The sequence below is a fragment of the Actinia tenebrosa genome, unplaced genomic scaffold, assembly GCF_029948245.1.
Source record: "Actinia tenebrosa isolate PJP-AT-01 unplaced genomic scaffold, QUT_ActTen_1.0 PGA_scaffold0__85_contigs__length_37466705, whole genome shotgun sequence".
NCBI classification, from domain to species: domain Eukaryota; kingdom Metazoa; phylum Cnidaria; class Anthozoa; order Actiniaria; family Actiniidae; genus Actinia; species Actinia tenebrosa.
In genome coordinates this window covers 5,432,824-5,450,818 of record NW_028292569.1, presented here as the reverse complement: position 1 = coordinate 5,450,818, position 17,995 = coordinate 5,432,824, and the positions used below count along the sequence as shown (strand labels likewise).

Genomic DNA, 17,995 nt, shown 5'->3' with positions numbered 1-17,995 from the left:
CCCAGAAAGCGTATCGAGTGTCGACGTAAACATGGAGGACCTTCCAGATGAGATTATTTCAAACATTCTTGAATATCTTGATCCTGTGACTAAACTAAGGACCGCCCTGGTGAACAGAAGATTCCTTGAAATAGCTACAGATCCGCTCCTTCACAGGTATTATGCATGTAAATGATAATTCCTTTAAGACTAACTAATGATGCCATCTATTAACGTCAAATCCCTTTAACTTTTGCGAAAATTTACTCTGTGCCTGAGACACACTGCTAGTGTCCATAAACAAGTGTCTATGTGAACATACACGAAAGTGTCTATGTGTATATGGTGTATATGTGTATATCGTAGGTGCCTGAGACACACTGATGGCTAGTGTCCATATACAAGTGTCTGTGTATATGATGTATATGTGTATATCGTAGGTACCTGAGGCATACTAATGACCAGTGTCCATACACAAGTGTCTATGTGTACATACGCGCAAGTGTCTATGTGTATATGGTGTATATGTGTATATCGTAGGTGCCTGAGACACACTGGTGGGTAGTGTCAAAATACAAGTGACTATGTGTACATACACGCAAGTGACTATGTGTATAAGGTGTATATGTGTATATCGTAGTGCCTGAGGCATACTCATGACCAGTGTCCATACACAAGTTGTCTATGTGATGCCATAAATATATATAAATAAAAATATATAAATACAAATATATAAATACATATACATTGTATATATACAGTTATGTGCATAGAGATATTTGTGAATATTGTCATAAAATAATATTGCAATTGATTTATAAGACAATTCTAACCTGTGTAAGTGCTAATTCACCCTTTTTACCATAGCAATGTAAAATATTTATTTTAAGGTAGAGAGAGTAACTTTCGCAATTTGAGTTCAATCAGTTTTCAAATTAGTGGTGATAACTAGTAGAGTACTAGCGTGGACTGCATCGGTGTTTCTGAATAAAACCGCAGGAACTTGTGGATAACTTGAATCACTGTAAAAAGCTTTGTGAAATGACGTTTCAGACGTTAGTCCTTCGTCGGACGACAAAGCGTTTTACAGTGATTCAAGTTATCCACAAGTTCCTGCAGTTTTCAAATAATTGTTATTTGAGCTACTATTTCTTTTATTTAAAGCTTATTTAGTATTTTTGGGCACTATTTGATTTAAGCCTTAATTTTTTTAGATTTTCTCCACATTTGATTGTGTTAAATACCCTAGGTAGTATAAAGATTAATTACTCTAAACTATAAATATGCTTTTTTTATTTGACAGATATTCAAAATTTAAAAGCTCCTACTATCTTCCAGAAAGATTCATTACTACATACATCAAGAAGTTTGGGGGCGGCTTCAAATATTTGAGTCTTCAGGACTGTTACTGGCTAAAACTAGCAGATATCTCTGTGATACAACATTCATGTTCTAATCTGACTAATCTGGACTTATTAGGCTGTGTTGAAATTCCTGTGAATATTGTTCTCATCTTATTTAAGCAGAATGTTCATCTTCGGCATTTTGGTTGGACAGTTAGTTTGGATTTGCTGTCAAAGTTGAAGAATGTCAACTCTCCTCAGGGTCAACATGCTATAGAACAAATCAATGGATTATCAGTTTTATTTCACAACTTAATCTCTTTAAAGGTTGGACTCCAGGTGTATTCGGCAACAGCTTATAGAGATGCATTTGAGCCCGAAGCTGCACTTTTCATGCATATGATATCAAGGATTATTTCACCTAAATTGCAAAAATTATCTGTTATTTGTCTTGAGAGAGGACAGCTTATGCTAGTGCCAAAGTTGTCTAGAGTCGTACTTAAGATAAGTGTTGAGCTTAAAGAAATTAATAAGACCTCAATTTCTTGTAATGTAGACATGAAAAATTTCTTTGCTAATACAAGAAATGAGCTTGAGATAGCGGCAATATCAAAACCTGATGGCATTATCAAAGGATGGTTGAAATACGTGCTGGCACAAAAGGATTACACAATAAGAACATTAGTTGTTCCGGGTCCTCCATTTCTCAACTTCTGGATTCCACTGCTTGGAAATGGCTTGAAATCCTGTCAACTGAATGAAATTCAAACATTGGACATTAGTTCATCACATGATATTCCTATTTACTGGATGTGTTCTGTGCTGAAGGCAAATTCATTGAGATTTTTGAACTTATCCAACATGGAGTGTGTGAGTGGAAACCTTCTGCATATTATATCAGAGAGCTCTCCACATCTGGAGAGTTTGAATCTTCAAGGATGTCATGACTGCCTAGATCCTGTATGTACAGTCTACGTGAAGGGAAAAGATTTTTGGTAGCCAAGGGAGGACCTTCTAACCAATTCGTTACAGTCACTAACCCTCCCTTAAAAATGACACCTACTCATCTATCTACCAACACTGTTCCTGTGTGCCTGTGCATTCATTCATCCACCCACCCATCCTATTCATCCATCCATCCATCCACCCCATTGAATCTCTCCATTCAGTTCATTCCATTCATCTTTAGAGTTAGTAGTCCGACATAAGAGTTTATTCTGGAGTTCATTAAAATATAAGGTTAATGTTTAACATTCTGGTTTATTCCAGATCTCAGGGCTGAAATCCATAGCAACGAGTTGTCCTCGCCTGCGGCATCTCAACCTAGGTCGAATACATTACCACACATCAACATCAAACAATGAACTAATGGAAATACTAACATCGATTAAGTACTTGATATCATTGAGCCTATCAGGATGCAGCGTCATGCCTTTTCAGTGTTATACTGAGAAACAAGATGAGTTTCAGTCCAACAAAGATGATTCAGGAGTGATGGAATCAAACAAGGAAGAAGCTGACTCATTGTCATCATCATATGATTCCTTATCATCACATGATTCCCTGTCTAATGGCTTTTTTAAAGATGATTATGATTATGTATCATGTCAAAGGCAGGTTGAGGAGACACTACACTGTTTAAAGAGCGTCATACTTACTTGTAGCTTTCTGCAGGAAGTGGAGATAATTGCTGTTGGATTTCATTCTGTTTTGAGGAAAGGTTGGTCAGCCAACAGACCACCACCTGAAAGGTATAAACCTACCTTATCCCCTCCCTCTCCTTCCTCTCTCCTGCCCCTACTTCCCTTCACCCCCTCCCACTCCTCTCCTTCCCCTCTCCTCCTCCCACTCTTCCCTCTCACTTACTCCATCTCCCCCTCCCAGTGCCTTGCCTCTGTGCCACCAAACTACTCTGTTTTCATTTGTGTTTTTTAGAGCACATCTCATATGGGATTGCCCAGATCAGGAAAGTGAATTTCTTGAAGCTTTGGCATTCTGTACTTGTCTTCAGAAACTAACTCTTGCAGGTAACTCAATAGAAAAGTTTGAAAACTAACGAGTAAGGTAAGGGCACGCCAAGCCATGTGCAGTGCTTGTGTGCTCAATCCCTGTGTGTGTAGAGTTGATTGTTGTTTTTCTCCTTTAATTTAAGCGTTTTCTCCTGGTTTACTGTTACTTTTCCCTCACAACCTGAATGTAATACTCACAAGGGCCTAAGGTGCAAAAGAATCTTATAAATTTCATTAAAAATCATAATCTTTGTTTTGACTAGCATGCTTTTTATTCAGGCCTAGATATTCGATGTGGGCTGGAATTCTTGGTGAAGATTACTTTATCTTGTCAAAGGCTGCGTTTCTTGTCATTAGCGCAACTCAGAGGGCTGGAGACAAATAGTGCTTTACCAACTCTGACAAGAGCTCTTGAGAAATGTTACAGCTTGAAGCAACTAAGGTCAGTCAATGATGGATGTTAAAAAAGTAATTTGCCATGAAGATCAAATGAGATTCATCACACCTATTTAGTGGTGTGCACTGCCAATGCACTGCCTCCATGTGGTAATGGGGTCAATCCTCAGACACTCCATCATACACACGTGAGTAGAGTTGCTTGCTGGTTCCCCTTCTGTGCTTCAAGGGGTTTTTCTCCAGGTTCTTTGGTTTCCCCTCCCTCTGCAAAAATCAGCTTCTAAATTCCAATTTGATCATGAAGTGAGGGCCACAGGTCACTACCTATGAGGTGCTACCCTTGTAAAACAAAGACAGTCAAATGATATTTTATATTTATTTCTCAGATTCGAGCAATCATATTTCGCAGTGCCTCAGTCATTCATCATGGCTTTATTCCATGCAGTGAATCTAGAATCACTCTGTATTATCACCAAGGGTGGAAGCATCGCCGTTTCTGCTATTCTACCATTGTTTGAAAAGGTGATAAAACTATACATGTACCATTTATTAATTCCTACTGATGTTATGGTGTCATATACCATTAATATGATCACTACGATCCCTATGTTGACCACTCCACAATATATAGAGACCACTACCAAAGAATGAATATTTCACTATTAGTGAAGGTACATTTCTTATGGGGGCAGGGGGGGGGGGGGGGGAAGGGTTGCGCTACAGAGTGGAGGGTCATGGGTAAATATTTAAACTGGAATGGAGGGTCAGAAATTTTAGTTTGACAAAAGCTGTTTCCTTATCAACTTATCAAATGCGTCATTGATTTCTTACTGAGTGTTAAAGGGTGAGGCTACAAGTATTTTTTAAAATTTATTAGGAATTCCTCAGCCCTTCTCCCCCACACCCTTCTCCCCCACACCCTTCTCCCCCACGCCCTTCTCCCCCACATAAAGCAGTACCTTTTCTTTTTTTTAGCAAATATAATACTGATTGCAATGACTATGGTAACCATTACTATTACTGTGGTAACCAATTAAGATCACTATGATGACCATTAGGGTCACTATACAAACCAATTTATTGCTAAATATTAATTTTTTAAATTTGATTTCTATGAACTATTGCTATGCAAATTTGTCACCATGGTAATTAATCACAACTATAGTTATTGACAAGCACATTTTGATATTATTTTGCTTACAACAGTGTCGGAGGCTGCGCGTTCTCCAGATTTGTGCTGATGCCTCATCATCTGAAGAAACCTTTCGTAACATCACAAGTATATTGAACAACAGGTATCTCACAATATACAGTTATGACTATAGGACTGGGTGGGGTGGCTGATGGGCTGTTTAAATAATACTAAGTCTTTCTTTCTTTCTTTCAGGTACAGCAGTGAACGACCAGGTTTAGCTGTCTGTCTATTTCCATATGACAGCAACACCAGAGATCTGCATGATAAACTATTCAATCACGCCCATGAACAATCCTTTCCCCTCGTTCATCTCAGGAATTTATCCTTGTTTGGATCTGAGGTGGCAACCTATGTACCTTTGTGATTGAAAAGATAGAGTTGCACAGCAAACTAGGGGCAAAACCGTAGCACATTTTTTATTCAGAAATCATGAAAATCACTAATAAAACAGTGTGAATAACACTCTGATATCTGATATTCATAGCTACAATTTTTACAATTCCCATGCCAAAAACCAATTTTATGAAACGCTCCTTCTCCCTAACGTGGTGCTATTGCCTGGAATAAGTTGCCCAACGAAATGCAAGAGCTCGATTCCTTGGAATCCTTCAAAAAAGCTCTGCAGCTAAAAACATGCAATAGCACCCTTAAATAATTAGTTCTATAAATGAACCTGTTTATTTTACATTTTTACATGTAATTAGGATACATTATTAGCATAGGTAGATAGGTAGGTAGATATTAGTATAGGTAGATAGCATATATAATTATATATTATTAAATATGTAAATAGATAGTTTTATATTCCTTATTTGTATTTATTGCTTAAAGTTTAGCACGGCACACCTGAAAAGCAGTGTAACTGAGTTGTTAACCGTGGATAAATAAAGTTCATTCATTCATTCAAATCTTCACCCCTCCATCCCCCTCTCCCCCTCCCCCTCCCCCTCCCCGTTTCCCCCTTCCTTTTCCCTCTCCCCCTCCCCCACAAAACACCCATTTTTAAAGGTTTTCAAAATACAGCCAAAATTTCAAAAGGTTTGCAAAACACTCAAAATCGATCAAAACCATGGCCTATAGTCCATGCTTTTTAGCCAAAAACACCCATTTTTCAAGTTTCATAAATAATTCATATTTTTGGAAAAGGTGTGAAAAACGCCCAAAATCGTTGAAAACCGTGGGCTATAGTCCATGCTTTATGGCCAAAAACACCCATTTTTCCAGTTTCATAAATAATTCATATTTTTGGAAAAGGTGTGAAAAACACCCAAAATCGATCAAAACCGTGGGCTATAGTCCATGCTTTTTGGCCAAAAACACCCATTTTTCCAGTTTCATAAAAAATTCATATTTTTGGAAAAGGTGTGAAAAACACCCAAAATCGGTCAAAACCGTGGGCTATAGTCCATGCTTTTTGGCCAAAAACACCCATTTTTCAAGTTTCATAAATAATTCATATTTCTAGAAAAGGTGTGAAAAACGTTCAAAATCCAAAAATGAAGCCGAAATAACCACGATCGTCCTTTTCCTTACCGTGGTTATTTCGATGCCAAAAATGAAGCCGAAATAACCACGGTCGTCCTTTTCCTTACCGTGGAAAAAATGAAGCTAACTGGTAAAAAAAAATACGATCATGGTTATTTTAGCTTCATTTTTGACTTATTTCACTTTTGTTTGTTTTGGGGGGGGGGGGGGGGGAACGAAAATGAAGCTACAATAACCAAGTTATACCACTCTCTGTAACTTGGTTATTGGGGAGCGAAAATGAAGCTATAATAACCAAGTTATACCACTCTCTGTAACTTGGTTATTGGGGAGCGAAAATGAAGCTATAATAACCAAGGTTCCTTTATCTTGTTACCTTGGTTATTGCGGAACCAAAAATGAAGCTATAATAATCAAGGTTCCTTTGCGTTCATACCTTGGTTATTGGGTTGCCAGCAATGCGGCTATAATAACGAAGTTTACTTTGTCTTATCATCGTGGTTATTGGGGTATCAAAAATTAAGGTATAATAACCCAGGTCTTTTTCTCTTCTTATCGTGGTTTTTGTGGTACCAAAAATGAAGCTAAGGGAACGGTCATTTATTAGAGGGGAGAGGGGGCACTGGGCTGGTGCATTTTCATTTCCAATGGCATATTTTCTTGTGGCCCTGTTTTTTCGAATGCATAAAGTAACGTGGCACCAGCAAGAATGAGAACATAAAATAATATGACCCACTCCCAACTCAGACCCAACCCGGGACCAAGAGTCTTGAAACACGTCGATTTCCTTCGCTATCTTGCAACTTCACCCCTGATGATAGGTCCAAGATAGCCTGGCCGCTAAGTCTAACATCCATACACATTCGGTAGTACCTACACATGAGCTCATCATACAAATTTACAAGCAAATTATTCTTCAATACATCATATCAACACTGCCCCCTCCACTCGTGCCATGGTCATATGCAGCATATTTCCCCCATTCCCTGTGTTACCTTCAAATTAATCCTTACAAATTTAATATTTTCCTACATCTCTTCCAATCTACAATATTCATGAGTCTTTTACATCGACCAAATATAATAATAACCAAGATTGATTTGTCTTATCCCCTTGGTTATCGTGGATCGAAAAATGAAGCGAAAATAACCAAGCTCCATTCTTTTTGGCCAAAAATATACATTTTTGATTGTCTTTGAAATGTACCAAAATGTATACATCTACTTGCAAGAACGTTGTCATACGAAAATAGAACATTAGTGATTTAGTGGGATAGGAATTATATTAAAAAACAAAAGAAGATCACTGAAGCTGAACTTTTTCTTTTGTCTTTTAATGTGTTCCTATTCCACTAAATCACTAATGTTCTATTCTTGTATGACAACCTTCTTGCAAGTAGGTGTAGACTTGAAAAAATACCTTTTGGGATTGTATCTGTATTAAAATTTGATGGAGATGTAGTATTTTTGGACATGCATGAGGGAAGCTTTATGTTTTATGGGCATGGAGGGCTAGTAGGATTTCTTATGACTGGTAAGAAGAACAGATGTATGACGCCTTACGAAGCATAATTTTTTTGACATGACCACCCATTAAAACAGCATAAATTTTCTACTCAGCTTTTCTTTTTTTTTTGGGGGGGGGGGGGGGGGGGGGGGGAGGTGGGCCCCCTTTGAAATATATTTTTTTATGTCCCCCCCACCCCCTCCCTAAAACCAACAAACCCCTCCCCCAATGCCTGTAAAAAAAATGAAAGGTACCTGATTTAGACAAAACTTTATACACAAATAAGGGACAACATAATTCAATGATTCCAATGATTTTTAATAGTGGTTTTTGTAAAATTTAAAAGAACTGGTCTCTGCATATAAATATTATTAATTTATTTTCAACTTTTTGGTATCTTTTCAAACTTAGCGGAATTCAGCTTTCGCTTCATTAATGGTGTAAAAAAGGAAATACAAGATTGATTGTCTTTTCGCTGTTGTTGTTGAAATTGAGGAAGTTTCAGCGAGAGTGAATACACTAATTTGAAGAGTGCTGATAGTTAAAATTTAGTTAGCCACCATCTTGAAATGCAGCAGGGCCTATGATTGAAACCGAGTAGGGACTGGAATCTTTTTTTTTGTGTCTGTGGCCTTGTCACATTTCAAGAAGCTGTCACTTGATTTAATTGGTTTGTAGGTATACCTACGAGACAGTATTGCCTAACAGGATTTAACACGTTCAATGTTCATGCAACCGTTACAGCACTCTAAAGACCAATAAGTTGAATCAAGTGTTACATTTAAATTAAGTCTGTGTAAATAATCAAATAATATATTTTAGCTGGACGATCTAGTATTTATCACTTTCTAGTACCCAGGGCATGCTCAAATTGTAATACTGAAAGGCCCTGGAGACCAGAAAATAATTCACAAAAATAAACGAAAAATCTAGAACAATCTATAAGAACTGATGTTTATTTTTGTCAAGTGATGGAATAAATAATATTTTACAGATTGTAATAGATTTAGCTCTTTCATTTGGTTTTTAAGTGACGTCATTAAATTAGAACCGGAAATACGTCATCACTTAAAAGCCCAACCCTCAGCTGACCATTTATCCAATCAGGAGGTTTTCTTCTTAAATATGCTATTTCTCTTTCTTTTCGCAAAATATTTTACCATAACAAATTAATCTACGTTTTAAAGCAATAAAATCATGATTTCTAAACTTTATAATAAGCATTACTCTTTTAAAACCATGGACGTGAGAGACTGGCTGCAAATCTTTTTAAAAATTTCGCACCAAGGCTCTTACATTCCTTGTACAAAGCGAAGGAATTAATCTGGATTTAAATAAATAATATAAAATAATGATCTTCTTAGTTTAATATAAAATAGCATATAGACTATACATCCTTTAAACTTTCTTCTTTTTCATTTCATTGTAAATTATTTGTATTTTTAATTCATTGTGGTATTTATCATTATTTAACTGAATTAGTATATTTTTTAAGGTTGATAAACCTTGACCCAGGCTGTTCTGATGTACAGGCCGAGCAAGAACGGGACTTTATGAAATTGTAAGATATAGACCAAATTCAAAACTTGCACCAATATGAGGCTTAAGTTGTGAACAAAGGGATCTGGCGTGACTCAAAGTAATCTGGCGTGATTCAAAAGTCACGAATCATGCCAGATTCCTTTGTTTACATATTAAGCCTCACATCGGTGCGAGTTGTGGTCTATAACTGTCTCGGTCACAGTAGTCTCCACAATAGCTTTGCCGACTCATATCGCAGTCAAGGCTATACATTACATGAATAAAATTGCAGAGCCAGATTGAAAAAGTAAAATTTGACTTGAGCAAGTCATTCAATTTACTGTTTACAGATTTTAGGAATCCATGTACTTACTTATCTATCATTTAAGCTTTAGGGAAAGTCATTTTCCTATCGACTTTCCTCTTTTTTAAAGTTTTTTTTTTGTTTTGCAGCCAGCTTGCAAAAGCGTAATAAATTGATGCCTATATATGCAAATTATATAACATTTTAAGGATTATAATACACTGTGTGCATTTTGTACATAAAGAACTGCAATATAAAAATAATTTAATCTGCATTTGGGTTGTGTAACGAGACTTTTCATTTGATTGACAGCTAAGCTTGATGTTGATTTGTTTAAGGATTCGGCTAATGGGTTTCCTGTGGTAAAGTTATGGCATAGGGGGAATGGGCTAGTAGTTAATTAAACTACTCGACAAACATCTTCATGCAGGTTGATGCAATGAGATGAAATGTTTAAATTTTTACATAATTATCAATTAGTAAGGATAAGTTTTGGAAACTACATCAAGTGCTTTGCTCTTATGAAAACCAGTTTCCCTCATCCATATCTTACTACAGGGAACCCACAAATGTAATTAAAGTAAATCAATTACTTGTCATAAACTACTTTTTTTAAAGGCTCCCAATAATCCTTAGAGAACCATTATTTAAGAGTGAAGAGTCTTGTAACAACAACTTGGTAGCTTCTATTCGTCACGGATTCAATTAAATACAGTGGTTATAGAATTAACTAGAAAAGCCAGCAAAAAATGCCTATGTATGCAATTAGCGCTTCTAAGAGGATTTACTCATTTAAGTTGGTGTTCAGATAATTTAGTGTAGTCATAGATATTAACTATGGTGTAGCAGATCCTATGAAATTGAAAACAAGTGCACACCTTGAAGTACAGGAAAACAGATATCTGGTTCAACAAGCATGGTATCAGCAAAGCAGCGATGTAAAGAGCTCCTGTTGCAGACACTAATGTTGATAGCAGATTGTGGCAGGTCCAACAAACATTCAGGTTTTCTTCTCCTTAGTTCTAGTCATAAAAAGTGTCCCTGATGTGGTTGCTTAGCAACTAAGTTTCTGCTACACGAGCTACTTTATTCTTGAATTAGCGGGCACTAGTCAATTATCTTAAGCAGACAGACAGACAGACCATATTTTGTTGAGCCAGAGTATGTTACTTCAAAGGTGCACTTGGCTACTCATCTAAATTATTCACACTATGGACTGTTAGCTGAATGAGAGACAGACACACAGACTCTATACTTGACTAGACATTCTATGACTGACGTAGTGCAGATATATTCACAAAATGTTACAAGACTCATTGTTTTTCAAGTCATAAATTCAAAATAATTTGAATATATGTTAACATTGAAATTCAGAGCTAAGAATGTAAACTTGATAGATTTTCTCATCGGAGTGCCTAATATTGTATTTAGTTACATCATATATACTCATTTGGTGCTGAATTCTTACAAAATGCTTTCTGTGAATGCCATAGTCATGTTTGATTATTTCCGCAGTGAGAGAAAAAAGCAAAGATTCAGCTAGTCCCAGTTTCTTCTCTTTGCTCATTCTTTCGCCTGGGTACCATGTCTCTTTTGGTCTCAACCTAAAGGGAGGGGACAGATGGTTCCATTTGCCACTGGTATTTTTAATTGGCTAATAAAACATGTTATGAAAACCATGGGAATATTATGCCCCATGAATGTTTTCCCCCGTGACTGGTTTCTCAGAAATCTGGGACCACTGTCTCCTTACTTTCAACTCACCACTGCTCAGAGTTGTACAAAAATAATTCAACAGTAAAGTGTGTAGATAGAGATTAAATGTTTTAGTTTTGGAACTCACCCAGCCTCGTGCTTTATTACTGGTTTTAAGAGAACTGGTTTCCAAATTATGCTTCTACTGTGCATGCGTTACAACCATGTGCAAAGTGGAATTATTTGGATTCTGGTATTGCAGACAGCAAAGTTATGGAGAGTAGATTTCTTCAACTAGTAATAATTTAGTTGACTAGAAAGATTTCATTTTCATAGACTGATAACGTGCTTTGCAGTGCACCAAACCCTGGGCACCCATGCCTTATGCAGACATCACAATGAAGGCATTGCCCAAGGGATGAAAATGTCTTTCAACTCAATAAAAATTTGATCTTTGCATATGCATGTTGTAAGCTTGGGATCTGGGCAGGTGTGACAACAAAGCATGTATGGATTGTGAGTCACCAAATCTAGTGTAGTTTCCCAAATCATCCCCTAATGCTTTGCAGTCACAACTCGAATCCAGGTTCGCATGACGAAATGTTTGATTTTTATTCTCCTCCAAACAGTTTCCAAAGAACAAAATTCAACAAATTTCTAAAAAAATCGGAACTGTTTGCAATCAGTTGATTTTGACCAACTATTTTGGTGCGGAATATTCCATAGCAGTCTTAGTCATAATTTTGGTTTTGTAAAGAAAAAATTAGAAAACTGCTTTAATTGCTTTGTTAAGAAAAATATTCATAGATAGTGGGGAAAATCTCATCCAAATCAGAAAAAACAGAAAAATTGTGAGACAAAAAAGAGCGCACTGTCTGGAAGCTAAGTAAACCTTTTCTTACCAACCACATGGAGATGGATTACTAATTATCCAATCAGAATCCATAGACTATAATAAACCAATCATCCACTCACAAAGCTTAGCATCCTATCGTCACGGTAACAATGCCACGAGCATGTGGATATTATAAACATCGATACACACACTCCTTATAATCTACTCTATCTTTAGATATTAATAGGTTGGTTTAAAAGGTTGAAGCATAGTCTTATCTTGGTATGACTACAGAGTGCTCTCCGTATTTCTGCAAAAACATGATGCATTGTGGTCTAGCTTGGATACAAACCATACCATATAAGGTTGTGAGTAACAAAATATATAAGTACCCAAGCTAGACCATGATGCACCATGTTCTGGGACCTTATCTCGAGACGTCAGGGCTTCTGCATTCTGCCAATCAAGAAATTACTAACAGTTATGTCAACTTGATGGACTAAAACCAAGAAAGTGTGTCACCCCTCGAGTTGTCTGAATTGCAGAAATATGAAGGGTACTCACAGCATGGATTTTTGAAACATTATCACATTACAGGTAAAAGCATAATTCTCATATGAACTAAGGATTCTAAGAATATCAAAATTATGACTAAGATTCAATAATTATCGTAATATTCCTCTACCGAATGCATGGGAAATTATCCTCTAGTAAATATGTATATCATTATTCTTTCTACTTCCCTGAAAATACGTCAGCCCATTGATCAGTTCTTGTCCTTGTATTGGGAAACTTGGAGGCCCTATCTTGTAGAACTTGAAGATGCTGAGGGAGAGGCATGGTAGTATTTGCAGTTTGATCTCGTACACTTTCCTTTACTGGCATCCCGGCATATCGTTACATGTCCATTTACAACTTCCACATTTTCTGGTAGGAAGAATTCAAAGCATCCATGTGAAATACAAAGGGAAAATACTCTGGAGAATATGCTGCTGAAGGCTGCGAAACACCCATGTCAATGCCATGGATTCATAAAGTTATCATAGTTCACTAGGACCGCTAAAACTTGTGTGAAAAAAATCCGATTCTGTAGAACAGTGAAGATGAAGTTAGAATTCTATGCAGAACGATGAAAGGTGTTCTTCAAATGGATTTTTGCACTCAAACTAAAGTTCAGTTTCTACAAGCTTAAAAATTCAAAGTCCTGGTTATTTCAGTTGCATTGAAGTTTGGACCCAAAGTCAGTTATTTTGTTAATTCTGAACACTGCACTCGGAAAAAGGATGGTAAGATACTGCAAAAAGCTTTAGTAAAAGTTGAAATGAAATAGCATCTGCCTCCGACCGAAATGATGATGCTGATTTGCTCTGGTTAACTCTGAAGTTGGGGGCACGAAGCCAATGGTGCTTTCCAATAAAATCCAACCAATCTGTTGGGCAGCCAGTTCTCAAAATGGTATGCGTCAGTTCTTAGAACCAGTTCTGAGAATTGATGTGTACCAGTTGAATTCTGGGTGCTCAGACCATTGCCGGGTTCAATTCAACGGAAAGCACCCTAAGTTGTTGCATTTAATCTTACTAGAGGAAAGGAAAAAAAGGGAGGGCTGCCTGGGCATCCACACCCTATAAAAAATGGCTATACAAGGCAAAGAGGTTTTCAAGGTTTGAAACTTAGAGTATATGCAATTCTTATTGGATTTTCCCTATGAATGTGGAAAGTGCTGAAAACATAAAAACCTCAAAAGAAAACTTCTCTTTGCTTTGAGAATCATGAGTCAAAAAGCTGCAATTCGTGATGAGTATATGGCAAAAAGGGTTCTATATTTAATCAGTTATAGGCCTCGCCCAAGATTTTTCATTACCCTTACCCTCCCATGAAAGGGGCAGGACACAATTTCCTCAGAATATCAATTATTCAAAGAGGTCAAAAATGTCAAGTTCAAACATGGTAAGGTCAAACATGATTATATATTCATTTACTGTGATAGCTTGGGTATGACAATCTTTTATCTTGCCTTATCCTTTGTCAAACTCAGAAAAGACCAATGACCTCAATCAACAGGGGGTAAGAACTGTCAAAACAGGCAAAATATATCATGGTGGATCTGGAAAGGAACCTATATCATACCACATTTTTGGCAAATATGGCTGTTTTACTTATACAGGTTTGGCCTCGTTTAAGAGCAAATCATTCCAAAAGTCAATGAATAGGATGTGCAACTTCAACAATATTTGTCTTAGGATCCTGCAAACTTTGAATAAGTATTTATAAATAGCTGACTTGAACGAGGCTAAACCTGTATGAGCCGGCAGTCTTGAAAAGCAGCCGCATGAATATAATCATAAGAGGAATTTCCAATGCAGCTCTTGACTCATGAATTAAAAAGCAAAGAATGCCGCAGCATTAAGATTTAAAACAAACAATAAATAACTCATCTGGTCAAAAAATAAGGCTTACTGGTCCTGTGTCCATAGTGAAGCCTGTCTTCCATGAGCCAGTGCTGTGAGCAGCCAGCGGCAGCAGCAGGTGCAGATGAATGTTTTACATTAACTTTGCACATTAAAATCTACTTAAAAGTGCAGCAAAGCTAGAATGAGATTCGAAAAGAAACTACCAAAGAATCATACAAGTTTCTGCCTTGGGCAACGAATGAGATATATTGATTTCTCAGCTTTGATTTTATCTGTATGTATGCTTTTTTTATTGTTTGGGATGTTTTTTTTTTTTGGTTAATGTTTGTCATTAAGTAGGTATGTTGGTTGGTAGCTTGTTTCCTAGGCCTGTGAAAAAGATTTTTAATGCTAAACTGTTCAAAAGTTGGCAACTTCAACACATACTCCATCGACACAATTTTCTGAGTGTTTTCCATCCCTTTATAAAACTGATTGTTGTCTTAAAGAACAGCAAAGAGAAACAAAGGAATATTTTAAAAAGGCTAATACATTTCTCCAGGCTTTTCTTTACTTTCCGCATCTTATAGTGTTTTCTAAAGAGAAGTCTTTTTAAAAAGATTCCTAAAACATCGACAGTAAGAATGAGCGACTTCTTGAACCCTATATGGTATCAATGCCTATATTTTGACCATTTTGCAAGATTTCAAGTCTTGTAATTTTTATTGAACTAGGATTTTAAGAGAGATACTACAAAATTAATACTGTCGAACCATCTTTAAAAAAACATTATTCCATGGCGACATCTTTCAATACAAGTCATAAAACAAAACAGTTTTAAAAGCAAAACTTGAGAATGATCGAATAACTTTAAGGAAATGCATAACAGATGCATGGGTGTCTCCGTAAGCAGCAATCAAGCATATTGTGATGATGGTTTCATTGACCCTAAACTGTTTATCCAATGTGTATGTAACACCATAAGGATTACAGTCAGGTCAGGAAGTACTCTTTTTTTGTGTGTCATCTTTATGTCCCCACCTTTTTGAACCAAGGAAAGTATGGTAGTTGCACCTTTTGTAAGTTTAACCATGTAAATTGGAGCAAATACAGCCAATCATAGTGTTGAGACTGGGTCTATAAAACCACCATCTAGAATAAACAGCAAGCATCTACTACGAACAGACAACAGACATGTAAAGAGCTAGCAAGCAATCTGCTTACAGTGTGAATTTAGCAGTTTCCATGACAATAAGCACACTGTTTGCCAATGGTCTTAGAATACCAAGAACCACTAGAAAAATTTTCAACATGTATTTCAAATAGCACCAATGAAGTGAAATTCCAAAAAGATGTTTAAATAGACGTCATTGGTTGTGGTGTAATGTTTTCCCATTTCAGACCACGTGTCCCTAGAGAATAAGATTCTTTGTTTGAGTCATATTGATTTGTCTTCTCATGCACAACTGTTAAACAGAGAAATGATCCTCTAGAGAACGAAACAGTCTGCATTGGGAAAACATCGTACCACAGCAAATTAGGTCTAATACCATGAAAAGTGAGCATAGGTTGATTTCATACTTTGGTGGTGCTTTTGGTTTTTTTTTTTTTCAAAATGATAGAAATATTTTTGTGTGCTGATTCTCTCTGGTTGTGCCACAGCTAGAAGACTGCCAAGCAAACATGTGCATGATTATCAAGCAGCAAGCAGCAAATGCTTGTCTACCCAGACCTTTCATCTACCTGTCAATCAAATTAAACCAGCCACGCCCTGAATTAAACATGCTAATGACTTCAGTCATGGGGTATCCCATAATGCAAAGTTCTTTTAAAGACAAATTCTCTGATTGGTCAAAATAGTCATTACTTCACTAATGTGTAACAGCTGCCAATAAGCATCCAGCATCAATAAAAGTCTAACATCAGTGATTGCCAATGGATAACTTTTCTCAGGTCTGGATTACTCAATCAGAAATTGGATAATTTTGGAATTAAAAAGAGCAGAAATCTTCAGAATTTTTTAAATATTAAATACGAAAGGGATTCACTTGCAAGGCAATAACTAAAAATTTGGTTTTTTTTTCTAATTTGTGGCCTGTAAAGCTTTGATACACATAAACAGCCTTGAAAGAAAGGTCTACTAAAAAGGTCTAAAAAACTGCAAAATTTTTGGTGGCTGGTGAAAAGGGATAGCAAAGTTTGGAAAAGGTCTGGGTAGTCAAGACAACAAAGCAACAGCAAAATAGAAATGGTATGCTCACTGTCTGTTATGTGGGCATAACGACAGGCTTCCCTGTGGCACTGGCCAGAGCTAAAGTCCCGACAAACAGGCAACGTTTGCTGTTGAAACAAAGAAAAACAAAAATATTCAGCTTCTGGAAGAAATTTATATCTAAATAAAACCCTGAAAGCAAAAAGAATTAAGCAATTTAAAAAGCATGAAAACCAACTTGGAATATGATTGTTCTTCCATTTAGAATTGATCAATTAATGAAACTTATCAAAAACATGACAAGCTGGAAGAATTTTTAGGGTGTTCAATCTCTGGAGCCTTTGGATGGAAATTGGATGGGAAAAGTGAAGTGAAAAGAATGAAAAAGTGTAAGGATGACACCTGTTGAACAAAGATGAGTCAATTTTCAACCTGTTTGGAAAAATACAAAATATATCAAAAAACAGCATTGGTTTAAAATGTTAACAGAGCTGTTCTTACAGATTGAGGTTGCTTTAGAAGAGAAAAACATTAATGTTGAAGAAATCAAGCTGCAAAGCAAAAATATCTCTTGCAACAAATAACATAATAGAACTTTTGGCAGTTTTTAATGCTCTTTAGCCAGCAATTTCTAAATGAATTTCAGACAAAAAAAAGGCAAAGTGCACTTGGGAATTTTACAATATTTTCCTATCATTTACTTTGATTTTTTTTTTAATGTCTCACTAACTGTTCTGTTGTTGTTGGAGAAAAATAATCGTCTTTGAAGCAAAAATTGTTTATAGCAGGTACGTGTATAAGGTAAGGCAGAACAAGTACACAGGCATCTAACCCAAGAGTTCTTTTGAGAATGCTGGTCAAAAGCAATATCCAACATCACAGAGTTGAAAACATTTGCATAGAAATTTCTTACTTAGTGAGAACTGATTCAAAAGTGCTTGAATATGAGGGTACAGGGGGAGTTGAAATCTATTTTTCCAGTCAAATGCATGGCTGCTGCATGAAAAAAAGCATTCACTATAGGGCAAGACACTTTGAAAGCCATTAATGAAATCCTCTCAAAATTATCTTGGATGTTAGGCTATCACCAAAATATGAAGGAAATTAATCACATAAACCCTAGTC

General features: G+C 36.5%; 2 protein-coding genes across 2 annotated transcripts in view; one reads left to right on the top strand and one right to left on the bottom strand.

Moving 5' to 3' along the window:
• The first annotated feature begins 25 nt into the window (after positions 1 to 25).
• On the top strand, positions 26 to 5,796 carry LOC116291684 (F-box/LRR-repeat protein 18). Its single transcript, XM_031698888.2, has 8 exons — positions 26 to 156; positions 1,283 to 2,282; positions 2,592 to 3,073; positions 3,258 to 3,349; positions 3,611 to 3,773; positions 4,114 to 4,249; positions 4,934 to 5,022; positions 5,115 to 5,796. The coding sequence occupies exons 1-8, from the start codon at positions 32 to 34 to the stop codon at positions 5,284 to 5,286; spliced, it is 2,259 nt and encodes a 752-aa protein (XP_031554748.2). The 5' UTR covers positions 26 to 31; the 3' UTR covers positions 5,287 to 5,796.
• Positions 5,797 to 8,210: 2,414 nt separating this feature from the next.
• Positions 8,211 to 17,995, bottom strand: part of LOC116291691 (muscleblind-like protein 3) — a 30,640-nt gene continuing 20,855 nt past the window's right edge. The window contains exons 8-9 of the mRNA XM_031698900.2: positions 16,920 to 16,998; positions 8,211 to 13,195 (exon numbers count right to left, since the gene is read on the bottom strand). Of these exons, the coding sequence (XP_031554760.1) occupies positions 13,071 to 13,195; positions 16,920 to 16,998 (204 nt within the window). The 3' untranslated portion in view covers positions 8,211 to 13,070. The remainder of the gene's footprint in view (positions 13,196 to 16,919; positions 16,999 to 17,995) is intronic.